The sequence below is a fragment of the Balaenoptera ricei genome, chromosome 3, assembly GCF_028023285.1.
Source record: "Balaenoptera ricei isolate mBalRic1 chromosome 3, mBalRic1.hap2, whole genome shotgun sequence".
Lineage (NCBI taxonomy): Eukaryota > Metazoa > Chordata > Mammalia > Artiodactyla > Balaenopteridae > Balaenoptera > Balaenoptera ricei.
Genome location: NC_082641.1, coordinates 133,778,439 through 133,805,694, shown reverse-complemented (window position 1 = coordinate 133,805,694; position 27,256 = coordinate 133,778,439). Strand labels below are relative to the sequence as shown.

Here is a 27,256-nt window from a genome sequence, read left to right as displayed (position 1 = left end):
CAAAAATCAATTATGGGAAAATTAAAGGCCTAACAGTGAAAGAAAAAACTATAAAGCCTTAAAGCTAATGTAGGTGAATATCTTCATAATCTCTGGGTAAGAGAAGTCTTCTTAAATAAAATACAAAAAGTATAACCCACCAAAGAAAAGGCTAGTACATTTTACTACATTTGAATTAAACTGTGTTCAAGAAAACATACCATAAATAAGTGAAAAGCAACGAAGTGGGAGAAAATATAACAGATTAAACCAGCAGAGGACTGGTATCCCGAGTATATAAATTATTCATATACATGAATAATAATACATGAATAATAATAATAATGAATGAAGAATATACATTCTTCTGAAACAGAAGATGAAATGTTCACCTGGAAATAAACAATTTGAGGCATATCCAGTCCCAGGAAAACTATTCAGTAATAAAAACAACCCACAGGGATACAAAGAAGCATGAATGGATCTCACAAATACACTGTTAAGTAAAAGAAACAAAACACAAAAGCCTGTAGACAATTTGATTTCACTATATGATGTTCAAAAACAAGCAAAATTACATATGTAACTTTAGGATGCATTACCTAGATGGTAAAAGTATTAAAAAAAAAAAGAAGCAATTATTGCAAAATTTAGAATAGTGATTGCCTGTAGGACAGGGGGAAGGCTTTGTGAACAGGAAGGGACATGTGGGCTTGGAGTGGGGGTCAGAGGGACTTGAGATAGGCCATGTTTTATTTTTTGTTTTGGGTCCTGGTTACTTGAGTGTTTGCTTTCCAAGTATTGGTAAACTATAAATTTAAGTATGCAATGTTCTGTACATCTGTGCCATTTTCCGTTAAACAGTAGTTTAACCTTAAAACCATATTGTGACATCATCATACACTCATATAGGAAAAAATTAAAAAGTGTGACAGTCCTGATACCGGCAAAGATGTGGGGGGCATCGTAAGAGTTCTTCTCACTGTCAGAATGTAAGCTGGAATAAACACTTTGGAAAACTGCTCAACATTCTCGGGTAAAGCAGATGCCCGTGAGACGAGAGAAATGAGAATGTGCGTCAAGGACAAACGGGGGAAATAGTAAAATGAAATAAAATAAGAGAGGGACCTCACCGGGATTGATGAGGAGTACGTCCATTAAACTGAGGATGATTAGCTTCAGTATCTGAACCTGGAGCAAAAAACTAATAAACACAAAGCATTGCCATACTGGAGAACATGCTTGGGATGAGTGACCACTCACAGCTCCCCCACCAGCGTCGCCCTGGAGGAGACAGCGGGACTGCCATTTTCAAGGTGAGACCGCCGATAGGAGTTCCCACAGTGACTCACACATAGCTCAACAGACTTTTCAGTTTCGACACTGGGAGCCTAGATGAGTTATCAAGGGTAAATTATTTCACGCCCCTCCCATTTCCTCCACTCTGAAAGGTGTGATCACATGAGCAGGAGCAGCGCTGAGCTGGCTCTGGCATTGGTTTGAGTGTGACCTCAAGCCTAATCTCTCTGGCACTCATCCATAGTTACTCGATATAAGAACTCTCTAAAGACACGAGAGCTCCTTAGCATCTCCCCGGGCTTGTGAAGAGCGCGCGTCCTTGTAAGTTAAAAAGCACCGTATTAGTGAAATGTCGTTTTTGTAAGAAAAAGAACCATCCATATTCGGAGGGGCAAGTTTTCTTTCCCCGTCTCCCCACCCCATCCCCTTCTGGGAGGGGCTCTCCTGGGTATTTGCTTCTGCTGCCCAGCATCCATTTCCCCTTCTAAGACGCACCGTACTTTTTCTTTGGGGAAACCACCTTTCTCTCACTTTCAGAGCCTGAGATTCGGGGATGTGACCCAGGGCTCACCCAATAAGTCCTTTTTGAACCTATGGACACAGATTGTTCAGGAATAAGTCTGCAACCCAGTTTGGGTGTTTGAGGGGGTGTGCATCTGTGGGCTTGTGTGGGAGTGGCCAAGAGATGTTCTTGGTGTGCAGATACGTGCTCTGCAGGGACAGGAGAAGGACACCGTGTGGAATCTGCAGAAGGCACCAACGCCAGGACAGCCAGAAACCAGGTCCCTGCTGTCCTCACTGGGGCCACTGAACCAAGTCTTGCCTGAAGCTAGATTTTTCAATAATGTCAGTCAATAAATCTGTAGTTTAAGCTAGTTTGAGTTGGGTTTTCTGTCATCTGCAACATAAGTAAAGTACAGGGTTTTTGGTTAGAGAAGTCTTTGTTGGCATAAGAACACCAAGATCATGCTGTGATAGGTGGGCAGTAGCAAGGGAGAAATTTATTCATCTTGTAAATGACCCTGAGAACCTGGAGTTTTACACAGGGATGAAGTAGCCTTCTCAGTGCTGGGACCCGGTGCAGAGGGCAATGTTGAAAGCAGCTTGATGCAAATGAGAGCACTGAGACCACACAAATAAAAGTAAAAATAAAAAGACTTGGGGAGTGTAAAGAAATGTTTTGTACCTTCTCCTGGATCCCACTGAGTTCATGATGTTCACAATCATCCATGAGTAAGACTTTCTTACTGGCGATATACCCACCAGAGGTACTGGCATTAACACATTGTATATAGAGAGAGATTTATAGAAAAATATCTGAAAGGAGACCTGTTTTAGTGATAGTATTTCATGGTAATGGGATCTGGCCTTTATTTTATTTATTTATTTTTATTCTTATTTTATTTTTCAGAATTTTCTACAGTGACTATGACTTGTATAATAATAAAAAAAGTTTTCAAGTACTGTACAGGCACACAAGGTTACAAGCACTCTTAACGAAAGTCACGTGGCTAGCTGTAATCTGTAGGTCAAGATCGAGCTCAAAGTTGCTTTACTTCTTACCCTTTATATCCAACCTCAGTGTCTACCTTTGCAAAATTTTGGGACTAATGATACATGGAACCTAACTGAGATGCTGTGATTTAAATGAGAGGATTTTTTATTCAAATTAAGTACATATAGGATTCCAGCTTTAGTGGGCATTATTGTCTCCCCCATATCCATTCCACTGTGGCTCCCCCATTGTACAGGGTAGATTCTAATTGGACTGAGTTTTTCCAGGTGATCCCATCTGTATCGCCCATGCTTTCCTGTCTCCTGAGTAAAATTCTCTCACTTCCATTTTATGAATTTTGTCAAGTAGCCCCTTAGTTATCTATAAATATGTAATTCTAATTACACATAATTCCAGTGTTTCCATTTGGTGTTTGGAGGCTATCTTTAAGGAGTCTGAGATTTTCTCTCCCTTTTCCTGCTGACAAAGGGAGAAAAGCAAAACAATTTCTATAGTAGTATCATATGCAGTAGTTTTTTTGTAGTTATCCCTCCACATAATTATAGCCAACACTCAACTGTCCCTTAAGAAAATGCATGATATGACTTTCTAAACAGAATTTAGAAACTAATTAATTGCAATACAAAAGACTTCTTTACCAAAAATACATTCAAGGGCTCCTTTTAAAAAGCAAACTTCTGTTGCACATAATTAAAGAATCATAGACCTTGATGGGTCTTTTATGATCATCTTTACAAATAAATTGAGACATGAAGTATTCTTTTCAAGGGAATGATCACTTTGTTATTTTCACCCAGTGTTTTCACCCAATGGGATCTATGTAGCCATAATAAAGAACGAGGACATTCTATATGAGCTGAAATGGAGAGGTGCTCAGAATAGAATGTGAAGTTGAAAAAGAAAGGTGCAAGCTGATCAATCTTAGCATCTCTAGATGTGGAGCAACCAGACAATTGTGATGGAATAGCACTAGCTGTGTACTCTTGCCAAAAAGTGGAGCCTGAATCTAACCAAACCTCTGGAGCTAAGTTTCATTTATAGGAAATACAAAGAAAAGAGGAATACTTTAAATGATGCCATAAGGAAACAGACAAACCCAGAATATGGAACAGTGCACAGGACAGTTGGTTTGTACAACTAGTCAATGGCAGGGGAAAGGAGGGAAGACTGTCCTCAATTAAAAGAGACTTAAGTGTCATAACAACCAAATGCAATGTAGGGAGCTGTTTAGGTCTGGACTTAAACCTATAATAAAAGGACATTTTTGAGATAATCAGGGGAATTCGATTATGGACTGAAGAGTCAGGTGCTGCTAAAACATCATTATTAATTATGTCTTGTGTAATAATGGTATTATGGTTATATATAGAGTGTCCATTTTTTGAAAACAAGATGCACACTGAAGTCTGTAAGGGTGAAATAACATGACATCTGGGATTTGTTTTAAAATGAAAGTTTGGTAATTTTGAATTTGTGTATTGGGGGTATGTACTATTCTCTGCTTTTGATATGTCAGAAAATTTTTATATAAAATAGTAAATAGAAAGTGCAAGGTGCAAAATGTATATATGGTATGCTCTTTTGTTTAAGAAAGGAAGGAATAAGAATATATATTTTATTTTCTTGTGTTTGCATTGGGAGGATACACAAAAGACATGACAATAGAAACCTATAGGTTGGGTGGGGGAAATTAGTGGACTTGGAGGGGTGGGAATGAGGCTTCTTAATGTAAGCTTTTTATATTGCTTTAAACTTTAGCCATTTGGATGTATTACCTAAACAGTTAAAAAAAACAAGAAATAAAAGTTAAATGAACATACAATGTTCAGAAACAGTCCTTTATACACAGAATAAAAGAAAGGGGTCAGAGTAGATTTCTAGGCTCCTTCATGTCTAGACTTCAATGAATTAATACATTGTTAATGTTTTATAAAGTTGGACCCAGTAGCAATTCTAGAGATGAACAGAAAACAGAGTAATAATAATAAAAAACAAAACAAAAATCAGAACACAAAATCTGATGGCTAAAACTTTTAAGAGTGTTGCTTGAAGTCATGCTGTTAGTAAATCTAACCTCTGACCCTGTGTTTAATCAAGTCTGCCTTACACTTGAATATGAGCATTTGCTGGTTGTTTTTAGATATGTGGGCAGACATATTAAGGGCAAATATGAAATTCATGAAACATGGTTTATAATGGAAAAAATCTGGAGCTTAGGGGACTCATGTTCTTATTTGAAATGACCAATCATGTACCTTTGGGCAAATCAGTCTTTTCAGGTCTCAGTTTCCCTTATCTATACAATGAAGAAATTGAACATGATCTCGTAACTGCTAGCTCTGCGGCACTATGGAAGTACACACATAGAACAAGCTGGATATTTATATTAAATGCATTTAATAAGGTTTAAGGTGAATGACAAGGACTTCCCTGGTGGCACAGTGGTTAAGAATCCGCCTGCCAATGCAGGTGACACGGGTTCGAACCCTGGTCTGGGAAGATCCCACATGCCACAGAGCAACTAAGCCCGTGCGCCACAACTACTGAGCCTGCGCTCTAGAGCCTGCGAGCCACAACTACTGAGCCCACGTGCTACAACTACTGAAGCCCGCGCACCTAGAGCCTGTGCTCCGCAACAAGAGAAGCCACCGCAATGAGAAGCCCGTGCACCGCAACGAAGAGTAGCCCCCGCTCACCACAACTAGAAAAAAAGAAAGTAAAAAAATAAAAAAAATAAAGTGAATGACAAGGAAGTTCAGGCAGAGAAGACAGAGAAGGGCCACAGGGTTTTCAGAAACTATTTCATCGTGAGCTCACTTCCCTTTTGTAAATAACCATTGGCTTTTAAGGTTCCCAGACAAAAGTTACTCTCCCGGGGCTGAGATTGTTTGGGTCTGAGATGTTACCTCAGTGATGGAGAGTGTGGCTGGAACTCAATACTTTCTGACAGTTAATGCCCGAAGCCTGTGGGGTGGGAGGAGAGGGGACATCTTGTGTATATGAGAGGAAATAGAACGTTGAGGTCCCCTCAGTTCCCCCCACAGGAGGGGGAAAGAAGTGGAAGAGTTTGAAAGTTCAGGTCAAAGTCAGAATATTAGAGCAGGGAGCTGTGCATATATCACCTAGCACAATTTCCTCATTTTATAAATTTTATAAATGAGGAGGCAGACCTAACAAGGTTATATGACATAGCCCAATTCATGTTAGAGCAAAGGCTAAGAATTAGGCTCATGACTGGAGTGGAAAGGGCACCTAAACATGAGTATAAGGAACAGGCCATTCATGGTGGTATTTCCCACCTCCTAGTCCAGTGCCTGACACATAGTAGGTGCTTCATAAACATTGTCCACCGGACTCACCAGTTGACTGACTTGACTGAATGAATGCATGAGTGATACATTTCTACCTGTGTTTCCAATAAATACTGTCCATTTCAAACAGAGGACTATATTATTTCACTGGAGACAGTAGAGGGCTCACTCTACTTGCCAAGAGACACTTGACGAAGTAACCCTTTTCTTCCTCTGAGTATTGCTTCCTCTTTGTTGATGCGGACAGAATAAATGTCAGAGTCCTCACAGGATGTGTGTGGTCTAGCATAAGAGAGAAGCGGGGTTTCCTTTGCTGTCATCATAGACTTGACAGTGTTAATAGAGGAGTGATTGGTCGTCAGACATCTGGTGTGCTGGGCCTGCAGCTGGGAGAGTGGCCACTACTCCTGTGACTGGGGAGGAGAGACCATTCCAGGAAGTACCCAGTTCAGTTGGAGAATTAAAACAGCACCTAAACAGCCATTCTTTGCCTTTTCTTCTTCAGAACCCATGTTTTCACATTTTTCCTTTGACTGTGTCCTGCTTTTGCTGCTACTACTTACAAGTAAGTCTGGATTTTTGCAATTGGATAGTGCAAGATAAAGATGCAAGGATGGTCATCGTAATGCTAGCAAGAGTAAAAGTTTGGAAGCAACCTAAATGTCCACCAGTAGGGTAGTGGGTAAAGAAATTATGATATATCCATGATACAAACAGCGACGCTGATGAAACATAATGGTATGAGATGTCTGCAAGTCATAATGTTAATTGAAGAAAGCAAGGAGCAGAATAATGGGTCTACTGGACTTCTGTGTGTGTGTGTGTGTGTGTGTGTGTGTGTGTGTGTGTGTGTTGCAGGGGAGTGGGAATACATGAATGCTTCTTAATGAATAGACTCTGGGAAAGGGAGCTGGGAAATGGAAAAGAGCAGGGAGAGGGAGTAGAGTTTTCATATCGTTTTTATACTGTTCGAATATGTGTGTGTACATATATATACATATATATATATAAATTAATTTTAAACCTCAGAACAGCCATACACTAACTTATTATTCAGCCAAGGGTTTTTATTTATTATGTGCCTGGTGCTTGAAAAACAAAAGAGGTTTGTGTTAGGATAACTGCCCTGTGTTGGTGAACAGACAACTAGCCCAGATGGGTGAGCTCTTTTCCTGGCTGACAATTACCCATTGTCTGATTGTCTATTTCCATCAGCACTGCCCTTCGGTGTTCACAGGACCAGCCACAGTTCTCTCCTGGGGCACTGGTTCTCAAAGTGAGGTTTTGAGACCAGCCATATCAGCATGTCCTGGGAACTTGTTAGAAATACAAATTTTGGGCCCCCCCACCCTCCAGAACTATTAAATCAGGAGCTCTTATTAATAGTTAATCAGATTAATTAACTCTAAACTCTGACGGTTGAGCCCAGCCGTCTGTGTTTGAACAAGGCTTCCTGGAGATTCCAGTGCCCCTCAAGTCTGAGAATCATTGCTGTAGTGAACTGTCCTCCAAACAGGATAGCAGTAGTGGTTTCCTCTTTATTCTGCAAGGCATTGCTTGCAGTTTTCTTGAAATGGACCAGCCTCCCTCATTGCTCTCCTTCCCTCTTTATGCAGGGTCTTTGGAAGGAGTATACGTGTCTGAGGTGGGTCAGAATGCTGATCTGCCCTGCACCTACTCTCCAACCACCCCTGAGAATCTCGTGCCTGTGTGCTGGGGCAAGGGATACTGCCCTGTATTTGAATGTCACAGTTTGGTACTCAGCACTGATGGAAGGAACTTGAACTATCGGACATCCAGCAGATACCTACTAAAGAGGAATTTCCGCAAAGGAGACGTGACCTTGACCATAAAGAATGTAACTTTAGCTGACAGTGGGACCTATTGCTGCCGGATCCAATTCCCGGGCCCAATGAATGATCAAAAATCAAACCTGGAGTTGGTCATCAAACCAGGTGAGTGGACCTTTGCATACCTTCTTTCTGAATGAGATTCACCTGTGGATCATATTAAATACAATGATTGGTCTCACCTCTGGTCTTCCCAATTAAAGCCCTCAGGTTGGGCCTCTAAGACCCAAAGTTTAACAGGCCCCACCAGCAGTGCCCAGCCATGTTTAATTCCCTCCATCTATTTTGAACCTCATGGCTAGGATCTATAGAATGGAGGAAAGGCCTAGATCAGAGGTCTGAGTACCTGAGTGGTCATTAAAATCACCTGGGGAGCCTTTTAACTCCCACAGATGCTTGGGCTCCACCCCACAACCAGAAAAATCACCGTCTCTGGAGGTAGAGCCTGAGCACGGGGTTTTACAAAGTCTACCCCCGATGATTCTCCACCATGTGCAGCCAGGATTGAGAACCGCTGGACTCTGCATGTGTGGGGGAGAGGGGGCACGTGTGCTTGCATGTTTTAACATTTATAGAGCATGTACTTAGTGGCTGATGGAGCTAAGTTCAAATCTGACACTGCTTCTTACCAGCTGTGTAATCTTGGGCAAGTTATTTAAACTCTGTGACCTCCTCCTCTATAAAATATGATACTACCTACCCTATAGGCCACTGGAAGGATTTTATGAGATGTTTGATGAAAAACATTTACTGTGGCTGTAAGTTCCATTATTAACAATTAGACTGTGATAATGAAGACTGTAACACACCTCTGTCAGACATTTGGAGTGTCATACACTCTCAGCAAAGGTGTTCAGGTAGGTTTGGAAGTTGAGCATGTGTTGCTCTTCTTTTGTTGTGTTTACAGTTGTTTCTGCTGCCCCTTTGATTCCCTGCAACAAGCTCTCTGCTCTCAGAGAAGCCTCATCCTTACGTTGGTTTCTGTCTTTAGCCAAGGTCACCCCTGCTGGGACTCCGTGGAAGGACATCACTACAGCCTTTCCAAGGACGCTCCCCACCGAGGGACCGGGCTCAGGTAATCACATATGGGGTCTAGGAGGAAGCCTTTAGTTGGTTTCTGAGTTAAGAGGATTTTGAATATGGGGAAAACATGAGAAAACAGTTTGAGTTTTCTCAAACTGTGCACCCAAGATAGTGTTTGAGGTGAGGGAGGTGGTGGAAGTAAATTTGTGCTGGGAAAAAGGAGCCCTGGGCTAGGGTTCTGAATTAGTCAGGAGTAGCCCTCAGACCTGGGCCAAAGCCTTTCGCTTCTCTGGAGAGCAGCTTCCTCTTCTGTCTGAGGTATGGGTTCAGAGACTTTTGGATTTCACCACCCAGCATAATTCCCAATCCCCCAAAAAGAATTTCGATGAGCTATGTATTTTGCCAAACAAGGAAAGAAAAATTTCTACTATTGCCACCCCTGCATTAAAAAAAAAAAGAAAAGGACACCTTTAAATTAAATAAGTTTAATCTAATGAAAACCTCATTACACTGTCCTTATTATTTTCTGATTTACTCCTGGACTGGTGATGTTTTCATGAACTGACCCCAGTCCATGTTTGGTGTAATCTGGATTAGGTGATTTCAAGAATCCCTTCTAACTGGAATAAAGTCCATCATCTTCCTCAGATTCTGACCTCAGAAGGAGCAGCTAAATTCTTCAAGTAATTCAACAAGGACTTTTCCCTGCCGCTTTGGAAGAGAAGATAGGGTTGAAAGAGCAGACCTCAGGTCACGTTGATCAGGGAGGTTAATCTTAAATATTTCCTGTCAGAGTCCTGGTCTCCCCAAACTCTCCGGAGCTCAGTTTTTCATTCTGTAAAATGAGGTTAATAATAGGTAAATTCCAAATCCTAATCTCATAAATCTCAGATTTAAGTAAGGAAGTGTGTCTAAAGTGCTTAGCCCAGTGTCTGATCATGGTACATACTCAGTACCTGTTAGTTGTTGTCATTATCGGTAAGATCCAGAGGCAGAGTGAGATTGTGGTTAAGTACGTCATTGACAGGCAGGATGGGTTCTAATGTCAGCTTTTTGTATTAGTTTCATGAACTCAGTTATGTTGCTCAAACACTGTGAGGCTCAATTTCCTTACCTCTACAATGAGGGTAATTCCAGTGCCTTTGTCTTAAGATTGTTGTAAAGATTGATGTGATCATGTATGTAAAGCACTCAGCATAGTGCCTGGCCCAGAGAAAGCACTCAAATATTAATTATTATTATAGATATTAACATCAGCTCTCTAGAGGTTGAACCTTTGGTGGTTCTTTAGTCACTGGTAGCCAACATCTCTTATGAAATTAGTGAGGAAATTAAATATGGTGGAAACAGATGATCGCCCACGTAGTGGGCTAACCAAATCATACAGGTGTTCATCGTATGCCATTGTTATATTTTAAAGAATCCTACAACTATAGACCTAGAAGGGACTTGAAGGATCCCACTTTCCCATCTCGTGTTTCAAGGTTCTTTACAACATCTCTCCCAAGTCGGCATTCGCTGTATGCTTAACACACCTTCTGAGATGGAGAGGTAGCTTCCTCACAACACAGTGCATTGTTTTTAGAAGTGTCTATACCATAACCAGAAGTGTCCTTCCCTTCAGTTTTTACTTGTTTGTTCCTTCCCTTTAGGGCAACAGAAATGGAGCCATCTTTTGCATCTGGGAATATAGGCAGAGTACCTATAATCTCTGAGCTTTTCAAAGGCCTGAGAAAATACTTAAACGAAGAAAGGCAATGGCTCCAAACTATGAAAATAAAATGGAAAATTTAAATTAATTAGTATTTAATGACATGACTATAATTTGTCATATTATTTCAGTTAGTTACCTGCAAGTCAACTTGTGTGTAGTTACACCTTTTCTTTAGTGTGTAATGTGGGTACTTATTTTTTTTTTCAGTTTTGCAATTCTTTTAAAAAAAAATTTTTTTTAACATCTTTATTGGAGTATAATTGCTTTACAATGTTGTGGTAGTTTCTGCTGTATAACAAAGTGAATCAGCTATATGTATACATATATCCCCATATTCCCTCCCTCTTGTGTCTCCCTCCCACCCTCCCTATCCCACCCCTCTAGGAGGACACAAAGCACCAAGCTGATCTCCCTGTGCTATGCAGCTGCTTCCCACTAGCTATCTGTTTTACATTTGGTAGTGTATATATGTCCATGCCACTCTCTCACTTCGTCCGTTTACCCTTCCCCCTCCCCGTGTCCTCAAGTCCATTCTCTACGTCTGTGTCTTTATTCCTGTCCTGCCCCTGGGTTCTTCAGAACCATTTTTTTTTCTTTAGATTCTATATATGTGTTAGCATACGGTATTTGTTTTTCTCTTTCTGACTTACTTCACTCAGTATGACAGACTCTAGGTCCATCCACCTCACTACAAATAACTCAATTTCGTTTCTTTTTATGGCTGAGTAATATTACATTGTATATATGTGCCACATCTTCTTTATCCATTCATCTGTCGATGGACACTTAGGTTGCTTCCATGTCCTGGCTATTGTAAATAGAGCTGCAAAGAACATTGTGGTACATGACTCTTTTTGAATTATGGTTTTCTCAGGGTATATGCCCAGTAGTGGGATTGCTGGGTTGTATGGTAGTTCTATTTGTAGTTTTTTAAGGAACCTCCATACTGTTCTCCATAGTGGCTGTATCAATTTACATTCCCACCAACAGTGCAAGAGGGTTCCCTTTTCTCCACACCCTCTTCAGCATTTATTGTTTGTAGATTTTTTGACAATGGTCATTCTGACTGGTGTGAGGTGATACCTCACTGTAGGTTTGATTTGCATTTCTCTAATGATTAGTGATGTTGAGCATTCTTTTATGTGTTTGTTGGCAATCTGTATATCTTCTTTGGAGAAATGTCTATTTAGGTCTTCTGCCCATTTTTGGATTGGGTTGTTTGTTTTTTTGATATTGAGCTGCATGAGCTACTTGTAAATTTTGGAGATTAATCCTTTGTCAGTTGCTTCATTTGCAAATATTTTCTCACATTCTGAGGGTTGTCTTTTTGTCTTGTTTATGGTTTCCTTTGCTGTGCAAAAGCTTTTAAGTTTCATTAGGTTCCATTTGTTTATTTTTGTTTTTATTTCCATTTCTCTAGGAGGTGGGTCAAAAAGGATCTTGCTGTGATTGATGTCATAGAGTGTTCTGCCTCTGTTTTCCTCTAAGAGTTTTATAGTGTCTGGTCTTACATTTAGGCCATTTACATTTAGGTCTTTAATCCATTTGAGTTTATTTTTGTGTATGGTGTTAGGGAGTGTTCTAATTTCATTCTTTTACATGTAGCTGTCCAGTTTTCCCAGCACCACTTATTGAAAAGGCTGTCTTTTCTCCATCGTATATTTTTGTCTCCTTTATCAAAAATAAGGTGACCATATGTGCGTGGGTTTATCTCTGGGCTTTCTATCCTGTTCCATTGATCTATATTTCTGTTTTTGTGCCAGTACCATACTGTCTTGATTACTGTAGCTTTGTAGTATAGTCTGCAGTCAGGGAGTCTGATTCCTCCAGCTCCGTTTTTCTTTCTCCAGATTGCTTTGGCTATTTGGGGTCTTTTGTGTTTCCATACAAATTGTGAAATTTTTTGTTCTAGTTCTGTGAAAAATGCCCTTGGTAGTTTGATAGGGATTGCATTGAGTCTGTAGATTGCTTTGGGTAGTATAGTCATTTTCACAATGTTGATTCTTCCTATCCAAGAACATGGTATATCTCTCCATCTGTTTGTATCATCTTTAATTGCTTTCATCAGTGTCTTATAGTTTTCTGCATATAGGTCTTTTGTCTCCTTAGGTAGGTTTATTCCTAGGTATTGTATTCTTTTTGTTGCAGTAGTAAATGAGAGTGTTTCCTTGATTTCTCTTTCAGATTTTTCATCATTACTGTATAGGGATGCAAGAGATTTCTGTGCATTAATTTCGTATCCTGCTACTTTACCAAATTCATTGATTAGCTCTCGTAGTTTTCTGGTAGCATCTTTAGGATTCTCTGTGTATCATGTCATTTGCAAACAGTGACAGCTTTACTGCTTCTTTTCCGATTTGGATTCATTATATTTCTTTTTCTTCTCTGATTGCTGTGGCTAAAACTTCCAAAACTGTGTTGAATAATAGTGGTGAGAGTGGAGAACCTTGTCTTGTTCCTTGTTTTTCTTTCTGACTTACTTCAGTCTGTATGACAGACTCTAGGTCCATCCACCTCACTACAAATAACTCAATTTCGTTTCTTTTTATGGCTGAGTAATGTGGGTACATTTAATATGCTTGCTATAAAGTGGAGGGGAGCCTTAACAAGTAGGAGTCCCCAGGGTCTTTGAAGCTCCTAAACCCACTTTGAACACAGAATAAATGCAATCTTTCTTCCACCTGAAGAAGGCAGGACTGGATAATGGATGAACCCTTAGCTTCGGAGGTAGACTTGGTTTGAATCTCAGATTTGCCAGTTAATAGCTGTGTGATCTTGGACAAAGTACTTCTCTGAGACTCAGTTTCTTCATTTGAAAATTGAGAAAATAATAGTACCTACCTATTGTGGTGAAGATTAAAAGATATTGTCCACATAAAGTGTGAAGCACCATGTTTGGCACATAATACATGCTAGGTTGTAACTATTAAATTTATATACTTTTTAAATCATCATGTGCCTCCCCCATTGTCATCTCCCCCCACCCCCCAGTCTTGGGTCCTCTAGGAAAAACATTGTAACTTCCTCCAACTGTCCCACCCATCTTGATGGGTGATGTCTACCTATGTGAAAATAAGCTGTGATAACCCAACAGTGCTCTGTTTTATTGATCATTTCCACTGTAAAATGAAATTTAAAAAAAAAGTTAGACTGCCTTACCATTTAAGCCAAGAAAAGTAATTATAGGGAAGCAGAAACTGGATTTACACTAGAAAATGTTGTGTGTGGTTAAGATGCATGTTTACCTAGTAGTTCTACCAGTGTGGTTTTTAAATTCCTTTTGGGAAATAGGAGCTAAGGTAAGTGGAAGATAATCTCTTTCCTTTCCTTTTTTTTTTTTTTTTTTTTAAACTTTAGGCTGAGAATATGCTTTTATAATATTAAAATCAGAGTCTGTAAACCAGTTCTACATTAAAAGGTTTAGACTTCTAAGCTTCCAGAAAGTGACCTTGACATTTAGGAAGTTTCAGAGCCTCTGACTCACACAGAAAAATACGTTGGCATGCTCAATCTTCCCAAAGCTGACAACTTATTGGTTTTTAGAATGCAGTGTTTACGAGGTCAGGGCCTGTGTGCATCTTGTTCACTGTTCTGTCCCCCGTGCCTGGCATAGAGTGGGGGTGTAGTACATGTTCATTGAATGGATAGGCAGATGACTAACTAAATGAATAAAAAGGAAAGAAAGTGAGCTGGCAGCTGGGCAGTGTGGAGGCTTCGTAATCACAGTGCTGAGATGAGCCTTGTTGGAGGCAGCACAGTTAAGAGTGTGTGCTTAAAGCCACGTGGACCTAAATTGGAAGGCCATTTCTGTTATTCACTAAGCTGTGTGACTTTGGGTAAGTCACTTAGCTTCCTAATTCTCAGCTTCTTCATCTGTGTAATGGGACTAATAGTCCCTACTTTAAGATAGTTGTTTTGAATGCTAAATGAGATGCTTCCCTTGAATAATTTAGCACAATGCCTGTTCATGGTAAATTATAGTTACAGTTATTATTATTTTCAATTTTTTAGGGAACAAAATACCCTGTCTTACTCTTAATGAGTAAATGTTAAATTTAAAGAAAATTAACTTTCGTTACCTTTCAGAGTCTAACCATGCCACATCTTCTTTATCCATTCATCTGTTGATGGACATTTGTACAATGGAATATTACTCAGTCATAAAAAAGGATGAAATAATGCCATTTGCAGCAACATGGATGGACTTTGAGATTATCATACTAAGTGAAGTAAGCCAGAGAGAGAAAGGCAAATATCATATTATATCACTTATATGTGGAATCTAAAAAAAATGATACATACGAACTTATTTACAAAACAGAAATAGACTTACAGACATAGAAAACAAACGTATGGTTACCAAAGGGGAAAGGGAGAAGGGAGGGATAAATTAAGAGTTGGAGATTAACATATACACACTACTATATGTAAAATAGATAATCAACAAGGACCTACTGTATAGCACAGGGAACTATACTCAATATTTTGTAATAACCTATAAGGGAAAAGAATCTGAAAAAGAATATATATATATTCTGAATCACTTTGCTGTACACCTGAAACTAACACAACATTGTAAATCAACTATACTTCAATTAAAAAAAAGAACAAAATAAATATTAAAGAACAGTTATTTGATCTAAAAAAGGCTAATTATAATGCCTGCTTCTGTGTCATCAGTGTTGTTGGAATTTTGCAGACCCCTTTAGGGCCCTGTGGACACAACAAACCACATATTCAAAATAGGTTTTCCTGGAAGAAGTCTCCATTTCATAGAACATAAGTAGTTGGGTACATCATCTGGATGAAAAAAATGTGGTCATCCTGAAGTTGATTTGTAAGTGTTCAGTAAGTTTTGTTTGTCTCTCAGTTAATTATTTTGAAGAGTATGGAGTAGAATTAATTTCAAATAGGATTATAGGCAGCTTTTAAGATTTAAAAAAACTCATATAAAAGAAAGCATTCTTAACTGTTTTACTGGCTATTTTTCTTCTTTGTGGCAGAGACACAGATACTGGAGACCCTCCATGATAAAAATCAAACAGTGAGTAACTGTGTGTGTGAGCTGACCTTATGCTCAACTCAGAGGAAAAAAAGTATGGCTTTAGACTTCCTTCCTGCCCACTCATTCCTTAGGGAAAAATGCCTTAATCTCCCTTGGCTTCAGGTTCCTTGGCTGTAACATGTTGCTGATGACTGTTGTAACTGCGAGTCCTGTTGTAAGGATGGAGTGGGGTGATGCATGTAAAGTGCCTGTCACATAGTAGGTGCTGGAAAACCAAAAGGAAGAAGCATTAGCATTTTGTCCTTATTCTCAAATTTCACAGCTGTATACCATTGTGGAGGGTTCGGACACCCTCCATCACCCCAGAATATGTTTCTCCTTGCTTCCATTGCAACCCTAATGAGAAGGATTGTTTGTTTAAATTTATTTATTTAGGATAAGACACCAGGCAAGAATATTCTAAGCCAAGAACTTAGGTATCTAACTAAAAATAAAGCAGTATTTTAATCAACCACCATTTTAGTGTCTCCCACCTTCTCAGAGTAAAAGGGAAAACCACTAGAACAGGGGTCCCCAATCCCTGGGTCATGGGCCGGTACCGGTCTGCGGCCTGTTAGGAACCAGGCTGCACAGCAGGAGGTGAGCAGCAGGCGAGCAAGCGAAGCTTCCTCTGCCGCTCCCCAGTGCTCCCCATCGCTCGCGTTACCGCCTGAACCATTCCCCCTCCGTCCCCCCCAACCCCGGTCTGTGGGAAAATTGTCTTCCACGAAACGCCAAAAATGTTGGGGACCACTGCATTAGAAAACAAGCTGATAGCAGTGACTGGAAAATTCTTTGAGGACGTATCCAGGGGTCTGCATTCATTTAACTCAATCTCTGACTCCGTGTCAAGCATTTTGTGTTTGTCCTGTCCTCTTTGCAATCCAGGTCTGCCTTTTCAGTACCTCTGTGTGCCCACAGTGCTTAGTGCAAGTAACCTTGCACGGTGCCCTCCTGCAGTAAATGTCTGTTGAATAAATGGAAGACTTAATTCTTTGACGTTGTTTTAAAAGTGTTTACCGTTACTCTTTTTAAAGGAGGAACATGAAGTGAAATTTTAGAAGCAGTATGTTCGCTGTGACTGAGTTAACAAAATATCTAATTAATTAGAGCAATAGCAATAATAGCTACCACTGATTGAGATTTATTCTGTACCAGGCTCTGTGCCAAGCATTTTCTGGTTTTCGTCACTTAATTTTCCTGATAACTCTACAAGATGACACAGCTCTTTGGTGACAGAACTGGGATTTGAACCCAAGACAGTCTGGCTGCAAATTCCTAGCTTTTAAATCACTGTCTTTCGTTGAAAATTGGGGTTAGATGGCAAGACACCAAATTTAGACCACTCTGAAACTGCCTGGGAACACCAGGGAATTGTCAATGAACAGGGCCCCACTTTTTATTTTAGGAAAGGGGAGTCCATTTACTAAGACTGCTTCTCCACCCACAGCACAGACAGGCACCTCTTATTCCCTTGCTAACTCCAAAGATTCAGCTAATCCCTTTCTTTGGGTGGTTTGAGGCTTGTCTGGAAGGGGACAGATCATGAGTCATTTCAAGGTCCCTGCATTCCTGAGATACTGTGAAAGGGATGGTCCCATGCATAAGTCATGAGACTGACTGGTCAGACAGTGGATTTCTGGTCATTTGCTGGAATTCTGTTTGTGTTTCCATAGGAAATATCCACACTGGCTAATGAGTTACAAGACCTGGGCGCCACCACCAGAATAGGCCTCTACATCGGAGCAGGGGTTTCTGCTGGGCTGGCTCTCGTTCTTATCTCTGGTGCTTTAATTCTCAAATGTAAGTCATTTGTTGGTGCTTCTCTCTCCATCTGATAAGGAACTGTTAATATAGGAACAAACACAAACCTAAGATAGAACTATTAGTTTATATTTATACCTACAAGTGATTAGAATAAATACTCTTTAGTCCTTCCAAACCTCAACAATAATAATAGCTCATTTTTATTCAGTGCTTACCATGTAACAGGCATGTTTTATGTTTATCTTTGTCACCATCTTATATAACGTAGATAGCACTGTTATCCCTATTCTTATAGCAGAGGAGAGTAACGTTTAGAGACAGTAAACTTTCAAGGTTTTCTCAAGGTTTCAGAATCAGTAAGTGGCAAAGCTGGAATTCAAATTCAAGCAGGTTGATTCTAGTACCTGTTTTTTAATCTTTTGTTAAGAAAATAAACCTTTTTAATTCATGAATATGTCCAGGTTTATTAGGAAGCACAACAACGACAATCACTTTCTTCTGTGCGTTTTTCTATCTTGTTTATTTCTCAGACATGGTTCTTTAAAGAGGGATAGCAGGTTCCTTTAACACTGGGTCATGCCCAGAGTTGCAGCGTTTGTACTTTCCTCCATTGTGGCACTCAGCACACATATTTTATTTCTAAGTTACTTATCTTTATTAAAAAAAAATTAAGGATGATTTATATGCAATAAACTGTATATTTAAAGTGTGTTCAACTTGATGAATTTCAGTAGATGGTTTCACCCAGGAAACCATCACCACAATCAATGCCCAAACACTTCCATCACCCCGAAAGCCTCACATACTTTTACAACTGTGATATATTCTCTTCTCTTTGGTGCAGAGGCCAAGGCCTTATACCACTGTTACTTTATCAGCCTTTCTTACTAATACATAAACATCAACCTTGTGTAGGGTTACAAACCATTCCAAATTTTCCCAGGATTGAAGGAGGTTCCTAATGTGTGGGTTTTCAGTGCTAAAACTGGGACAGTCCAGGGAAAACTGGGATGAGTTGCTCATCCTCTGTGGCTTGAAGCTGCCAAGTGCTTTATGTGCATTAAATCCTCATAACTACCCTGTTGAGGAAGGTACTAATATTATTCTCATTTACCAGTTGGAGAACCAGTGTGCTGAAAGGTTAAGTAACTTGCCCAAAGCTACACAGTTAATTGATAGAGGATTTGAAACTGGGGCTGTCTTGCTCACCATTTTGTTACTCTGCCATTAATGGTAAATGGATTGTTCAGAGGAAGAAGCTACTCACCCCCACTTACCTGGGTTTATGGAGAGATAGCAGTGGAGTTTGGGAATCGACCACATGAATATGGAGTCTACAGGTTGATAAGGAGCAATGACAACACCCACTTTTTGAGTTTTGCCAAAGCCTGGATATTAGGGACTGTTCTGGTTTGTGTAGAAGGGTATGGAAGGAGGGTGATGAGGAGTGGGAGAAGTCTTGTTTTGTACACACATATGACACATATGATTACTCCCAAAACATGACTACTTAGAAGAATAGATGGGAAAGTTGTATTCGATTTGCAGTCTTTTCCCTAGAAGTTGCTGGAGAAAATCATACAACCAAGGTGATACGTTTTTTTTTTTTTTTTAATTAATTAATTAATTAATTAATTTTTGGCTGTGTTGGGTCTTCGTTTCTGTGCGAGGGCTTTCTCCAGTTGTGGCGAGCGGGGGCTACTCTTCATCACGGTGCGCGGGCCTCTCGCTGTCACGGCCTCTCCCGTTGTGGAGCACAGGCTCCAGACGCGCAGGCTCAGTAGTTGTGGCTCACGGACCTAGCCGCTCCGCGGCATGTGGCATCCTCCCGGACCGGGGCACGAACCCGTGTCCCCTGCACTGGCAGGCGGACTCCCAACCACTGCGCCACCAGGGAAGCCCAAGGTGATAGGTTTTTAAGTCATGACATCAAAGCCATAAATTGGTACTCAGTAATGCCCAGCAATCCTGTGTCTTTCCAGTGCACTGTCTGAGATGAGCATCACATACTTCACTGCTGCTCAAATCTCCCTCGCCTCTCACTGCACTGATGAAGTATTAAAAGCCTGTTTCAACCACTTTGCCTTAGCCAAGACTTCGTTCTTCCTTTGATCACTTTCTCCAGAATCATCTCTCTCTCCATTCCTGTTTATGCTATTTTTATTAGCATAAAAATATGGCCTAATTCACACATTTCTCTCCAGCTGCTCCCATTTCTCTGCTCTCCTTTACAGCTGTATTTCTCAGATGAGTTGTCCCTACATCTCACCCCTCCGCACTCTTTTAACCGCCCCCCCTCCCAATTTAGCTTCTACGCCTGAGGTGCCATGGAAATAGTTTCAGTCACACTCGCCAGTGACCTCCATTTTGCTAAATCCCATAGATACCTCTGTCTTCATTGTAGAACATCTTTCAGCAATAACTAAGTTGACTCTCACTCATTCTAAAAAGTCTTCCTTCTCTTGGCTTCTGAAACACCACTCTCTTCACTAGCCACTCCTTTCAGTCATTTTTGTTATTTTCTCTTCTTAAGCATGATCTTTAGATGTTGTGATTCCCCAGGGCTGGCCCTTTTATTCTCTCCATGCCCTCTGGATGATGATGACCTATATTCCCATAGACTTAAATATCATCCTTAATTTCTCTCTCCAGCACTCAAGGGTGTTGGTACTGATTGGCCAGCTGTCCAGTTGTTATCTCCACTTAGATGTGTCCCACATTGTGTCAAGAAAGGAGCTCTAGAGTCTATATTCCACCTTTTTAGAAGCCAACCTCCCCTTCCCTGATCTTCTTCATCATAGTGTTTCATTATCATACATCTGGTTGCTTAAGCCAGAGAGCCAGAAGCCATCCTTGAATCCCCTCTTTCATCACTCCTAATACACAATCCAACTTCACTTTCCTGCACTTTCTCCAAATCATATCTAAAATCCATTCGTAATTCTGCATCTCTCTTTCACCACCTTACTCTGAGGCAGTTCTCTACTCACCTCCTCATTTTTTCATACCTCCTTTTAATTCTTTCTCCACATAGCAGCCAGAGTGATTTTCTTAAAACCCAGTCAGATCATATTTCTGGCCTTCACTTATTTCCTATGTCTTAGAATAAAATCCAAACTCCTGATTATGACTTACAAGGTCCTGTAGTATCTAGCCCAGCCTCCCTCTCAGACCTTACCTTGTGCCGCCCTCTTATTCCAGCCATGCTTTCAGTTTCAGCCACTCACCACTATCTTTACAAGGGCTTTGCTCGATCCAGAATGCTCACCCCGGCTTTTCATTTGGCTGACTCATTCTCTTCTTTCAGAACTGAGCTTAAAGATCATTTCTTCTGAGAATTCTTTCCTGATTACCTTCTTGATTACCTATTCCAGTGCATTATTGTTTTTTTAAAAAATTGAAATACAGTTGATTTACAATATTGTGTTAGTTTCAGGTGTACAGCAAAGTGATTTCAGTTATATACATATATATATAAAATGTATATATTTTTTCAGATTCTTTTCCATTATAGGTTATTATAAGATATTGAATATAGTTCCCTTGCTATACAGTAAATCCTTGTTGTTTATCTGTTTTGTATATAGTGGTGTGTATCTGTTAATCCCAAACTCCTAATTTATCCCTACCCCCCCAACCCCCTTTCCCCTTTGGTAACCATAAGTTTGCTTTCTGTGTCTGTGAGTCTGTTCCTGTTTTGTAAATAAATCCATTTGTATTATTTTTTAGATTCTACATGTGTGATATCATATAATATTTGTCTTTGTCTGATTTACTTCACTCAGTATGATAATCTCTAGGTCCATCCATTTTGCTGCAATACTTTTCTTTCTATTACATCACAATTTGAAATTATTTTATTTTTCCCATTTACTTTTTTTTTCTTAAATGCCTCTCTCACTAGAAGACAAGTTTCATGATGTCAGGGCTCACAGTTCACCTTTGTGTCCCTGGTGCTTAGCATACTACCAGACACGTAGTGGGCACTCCCTACATTTGTTAAATATGAAAAATGCATCTTTATTACTTCTAGCATAGCTTATGTAATAAATCAAGACGCACATCAGTGGTTTGATTTAATTCAATCTAATAGGAAGACCAGATTTCCCTAAACAATCTTTGCTTCCAGTTAGCTCATTTTATTTATCTCATTTATTTTATGAAAGCATTTTAAATTGACTTTTCTTCGCCTTTTTACCTAGGGTATTCTGATAGCAAAGAGAAGATACACAATTTAAGGTAAGAATAATGCGTGCAGTAGTGGAAGGTGGGAATCTTGGATATTCCTACTCTAATCTGGGCTTTGATCTTTGCTCTTAGAAGTCCTGCCCTGAGACTTTGGGATCTAAATTTTTACTACTTCCTTTTTGCCTTGGGCCTAGATTTATGGAATGCAAATTTAACATGTTGCTTGGTTTTATTCTTGATCCCTAATCCCTCTAGTTTCTTTAGTCCTAAAGTTAAGGTACAGAATTTGTCTCCCATTGATAGGAAATGCTTATATATTTCTGATTAATGGGCTTTTTCAGTGAACTGACCCTTCAGCTGATTGAGTACTTACTACATCCAGGTTTTGGGTGGCCACTGCTTTACAGATGTGAGCAAGAAACTCAGAATCTACTCTCAGGGCTTTTACAACCCAGCCCAGCTCTTCTTAACTCTGATTGCCTATTAGAATCATCCAGGGCACTTAAACATACTATTGTCAACCCCAGAGCAAATAAATCAGAATCTTTGGGGATGAGGCCTAACCATAGGTATTGTTCTAAAAACTTTCAAGAAAAAAGTGATTCTGTCCACTGCATACTCTCTAAACCACTAATGATTTTAGACTAAATCTAGATAGTATAGTTATGAAGACAAAATAGTCTGCAGTAAAAAAGTCAAATAAGACCAAATAAAATATTTATTTATCAATGGCTTTATATTATCTGTGTCAGTATTCTTTATTAGAGCTGAAACTTGAAATGTGGTAATATCAATAGGTAATATTTACATGCAATAATTCATTCTTTATGAAATTATTTGGTTAATGTTCATCTCCACCTATAAATGTAAACTCCATAGAAAATTAGGAACTTGTCTGCCACATTAACAACTGTATCCCCTAGCACACACCTGACTCTTAGTATGCATTTAATATTTGAGGATTGAATGAATAAACATTCCTTACAGAAGCCCTGTGAGATAGAGTACTTATTCCCATTTTATAGCTGAGGACCCTGAGACACTAAGTTTACTAATATACATCCTCTAGGGGATTTTTGTGTTTTGTGCACTGTTGCATCTCTTGATGCATAGAACAGTATATAACACGTTAAATAGTTCTTGAAGGAATAAATGAAAAAAGCAAATCCAACTTACCCAAGATCATATGGATGGTAAGCAGCAGAGGCAGGATTCGAACTCAAGTCTCACTGGATCCATAACACATTCATTTCTTTTACTTTTTGAAATTGTTCAAGCCGACATAATAATTGAAATAATAGTGCAAGGAACAGTAGAACCCTTCACCTAAGCGTGTCATTTAATATTTTGTCACATTTGCTTTATCTGTTTCTCTATTTACATACACATTTTTTTTTTTCTGAACCATTTGTAAAGGTGTTTCAGACATCTTGACACTTCACCTAAACACTTCAGTCTGCACTTCCTCAGAAAAAGGATATTCTCTTAGATAACACAATGCCATTTTTATACCTAAGGAAATTCAGATTAATTTGAGTTTGTGCAGTTATTCCCCAGACTATTTTCATTACTCTTTTATGTTTCCCCCGCCTAGTCAGGACCTGATCAAGGATCATATACTGCCTTGGTGGCTATCTCTTCAGCAAAGCCCATTCTCTTAACTCTATTCCATGTTGCCTGGGAAATGCTTAACTCAACTGCATCACTTTATTTCCACAGCCTCATCACTTTGGCCAGCCTCCCTCCCTCGGGGTCAGTGAATACAGCAGGAGAGGGGACGCATGCAGAGGAAAACATCTATATCATTGAGGAGAACGTATATGAAACGGAGGATCCATACGAGTATTACTGCTCCGTCAGCAGTGGGCAGCAGTCCTGACAACCCCTGGGCTGTTGTCTTTCAACGCCACCGGATTCACCACTTCCTTTTGGGGTTTGGTGTTATCTTCTTTGAAAACTATGAGATGGCTCACCTGACTGGTTTTAGAGGTTCTGTCCTTGGCCACCGAGCAGAGTTTTTCCATGTTCTAAAGATAAGTAGCTCACCCGAGGATTGAACTGGGACCAGCATTGTACTTAGACAGGCACAACATTACCTCTGTGTTCCCGCCACCCAACTCGGAGACTGCTAATCAGGGCATTAGAGCTCAAATGGGCTTTTATAGAGAGTAGGAATTCTTAATATGGGGTCTCTGGAATTCCAGATATTCAGTTATATGGTGTGTCCATGAAGCTCCTGAAAATACAGGGGAAATTATGTGCTGAGATACGTGCGTGTCTTTGTCGGTACAGGAAGTCTAAAGGGACCGCCGATGCTCAAAGAGCTCTGTGCACCGTAGCAGGTTAGGAAACTGTTGGGGTAGGAGTAGATGGTCTTGAAGGTTCCCTTTGAGTCTCAAGGTTTATGCTTCTTTGAATGCTGACTCTGTGACAGTATGTGCCAGTGCACAGCTCTCCTTGGCCTGTGTTAAGAAGACTTCCCAGCAAGGCCTGAGGTGTGGCAGGTGCTTCTGGAGAAAAAGGAAGTACGCTCGGTGTGTGTTGACAGGTTTTGCTTAGGGTGCACTCAGAGGGAAAGATCTCTGACCAACTTCTCCATTCATGGAGAGAAGTGGAGCTGTGTTTTTCACAAAAGAAGAAGCAGTGACTGGGACACAAATTCTGTTTCGTGGTGGAAAGTAGGTAAAGGGCTCCAGCCATCTGTATTTATCCATGTCAGATCCCCTGATGGAAACACAATGGTCCTTAAGCTTCAGTTCCAGGATGGTAGAGAGTAGGTCTATCTTGCCTATTTGCTTCCTCCCCAGTCTTGGCACAGCTCTGACACATACTACTGATAGAAATTTACTAAATATCTTTGGAGTGAAAAAATTAAGGAAGCAGAAAGGTAGATTTCTGGGAAGACTTTTCCATTGGAGAGCTCAGATAGAGCTTCACCTGTTGGGGAACTCGAAAATACTCCTAAGCTCCCGTTTCTGCTCTTGTCCAGCATCTGCTCTTCTCAGCATCCTCTCCCAGCTCAGGCCCTTGGAAGTGTGTTATTGTCTTTTTTCCCCTTTCTGCTGAATGAATCAACAATAGGGACCTGTCGCTGCCTGAAAACTGCCTTCCCCAGGTGATGACTGAGCTGCTACTGCGTTGCATGCAGGAGATGTTGGTCACCAAGGATGCGGGCAGCCTGTCTGTTACAGTGTTTGGGCTGCATCTGGGCGGTATTGGGAAGCACTGGCTTTCTACAGGGAGATTTGTAAGGGAGATCATTTTGCAAAGTTCCAGGCAGTAGCTTTTAAACAAGGTGAAAAATTAAGTGTTTTAAATTTATGAAATTCTAGAGGGAAGGGACCACAGAAAACATATGGACCAGATCAATGATTCCCCCACAAAAGGGATTCTTATTCTGCAAAAATCTTTACACAAGGATATGTATACAAGGACGATCATTGCAATGGTGTTTGTGAGAGATGTTTTCCATCAGTTGGGGAATAATTGGTTATTGTGGTATGTCAACACACTGGCACAAGTAAAAAAAATTAGGTGGTTTCATCATTGAGCTGTTTTGCTAATTCAACAAATATTAAGTGCTTACTCTGTGCCAAGTTCTCTGGTGCTGGGATCATAGAGAAAGAGCAAATAGACACATCCCTGACCCCATAGAACTTCTGATTGATCTGACAGGAAGGATGATTTCATTCATACATTCATTCATTCATTCTTTCAGTGAACATTTTTTGTCACCCACTTTGTGCCAGACACTGTTTTAGTTCCTAGAAATATAGCAGTGAAGGAAACAGGCAAGATCCCGACTCTCACAGACCTTGTGTTACTTGTCAAAGGAGAAATCTATATTGCTAAGTCAAAAGAAAAAAAATGTTCTAGAATAGTATATATAGTTAATGCTAATTTTTTTTTTTTGCCTTTAAATAATCTGGAAGAATATTCCCAAAATAATATGGTTATTCCACAAGGGCAAATAGTCAAAAGATAGAGTTTCACTTTTTGCTTTTATGTGCTTCTGTAATTTGAATTATTTTATCCATTTTTTGTAATAAAAAAAATAGATTTAAATACTGTAGCAATGTTTTCCTGTCCACCCTCCTCCTCACAGAAAGAAATGAAGACTTGGATAAGTTAAGTTCAAGGTCAAGGTGGGCAGTAGAGTGTGCCAGCACTGTAGACATGTCTAGAGTGTTCCAGCAGAGATTGGAACCCTGGTTTTCAGGGTAGGAGCCACTCTACATCAATTATTTGTAATACGGAAGATGGCAGAAAAGGTAACAAACTATCAAGCTACCCCGAAGGGTCTGGGCGATGACAAGTGGTCACTGAATTAAAAACAATGTAAAAAGATTGAATGTGTGGTTTGCTCTTAGAAGTGCTTAGGATTTTTCTTCCAGAGCTCTGCCATAGAGACCCACAGTACAGGAAGAGGCTCCCTGATGTCTTCAGACTGAAAAACTAAGGTCTTACCATGTTTTAACTGCCTATCACTTCTAGTGTTAGAATTCCCCAGGCAGAAATTCTAAGTGGTTTAACCTGTCATTAATTTATTTGGGGGCATCCCCTCATGCCTAGTCCCATATAAATTTAATTCTCATTTAAGTTTGAATTAAAAAAAAAACTGAATACAAATTAGTTTTGTGTCCAGATTTCTACTGAGAAGGTCTTTCTCGAGGTAAGTAGAGATGCCCTTAGTGCTGTAATTTTTAAGATTTTTGTCATCCTTTTCTGGGGCTCAGTTGGGAAATGGGAAAAAGGAGAGGGGCAGCTGGAACACTTGGTTGGAGGGTTTTCAAGCTTCAGGAGGGCTCAGATTTTGGCCTATTTTCAGTGGAAAACCTACGCAATGGAGCAATATGAGTCAGAAATGTGAGTTTCAGGATTCTAGATCCTCTAATATCTTTTTTTTCAGTTGTATTGACTGTAATTATAAAGGTCATTCCAAGTCACTCTTTTATTAGTAGTTTTCTTTTGTAAATTCTTGGTCAAACTCCTTCTGCTTATGGTGTGACTCTTTTTCCAGAGAAAGCAGTGATGTTTAAAAAAAAAAAAAGTTATTTAAGCTATTCAGGTGTGGTGGTGGCACCGGGACATCTGTTTAAATACCCACGTTATTTTAATATAATTGTTTTGTGGGTGGGTCACCTTTGGAAAATATTTTATTATAGCTTTATAGTCTATACTTAACAACCTGCTTCATGATAAGTTGACATGTCCTTTGTAATTTCTACATTTTGAAATTGTACTTTTTCATGCATTTTACACCTAGTTCGTGTAAAATAGAAATATTTCATGCTCTAATGCAGTGTTATCTTCTTTTGGTCAGTTCTGAAATATCCATATATCTATATCGAATCTGTTTTAAATTTTATTACCCAGTTTTACTTGCCATTCCTCTTCACTTGCATGCAGAATTTAGTTCTTGTTCTGGAAACCCTTAAGTAAAAAGTAACAACTGTAAAAATATAGGTGAAGGTTGTTATACTAATAATGTAGATTTTTGATTCATTTCTTTATCCCAAAGTTCACCACAAGATCTTAGCAAAAATCTCTTGACCTTAATCTGAG

At 39.8% G+C, this 27,256-nt stretch overlaps 1 protein-coding gene across 1 annotated transcript; it reads left to right on the top strand.

Annotated features, from left to right (window-relative positions):
• Window positions 1–714: 714 nt before the first annotated feature.
• HAVCR2 (hepatitis A virus cellular receptor 2) lies at window positions 715–25,645 on the top strand. The gene is made up of 8 exons (XM_059919581.1): window positions 715–1,295; window positions 6,611–6,670; window positions 7,722–8,060; window positions 8,947–9,030; window positions 15,696–15,736; window positions 17,413–17,539; window positions 21,706–21,742; window positions 23,411–25,645. Exons 2-8 carry the CDS (start codon window positions 6,616–6,618, stop codon window positions 23,568–23,570), a joined length of 843 nt encoding a protein of 280 aa, XP_059775564.1. The 5' UTR covers window positions 715–1,295; window positions 6,611–6,615; the 3' UTR covers window positions 23,571–25,645.
• Window positions 25,646–27,256: the final 1,611 nt, after the last annotated feature.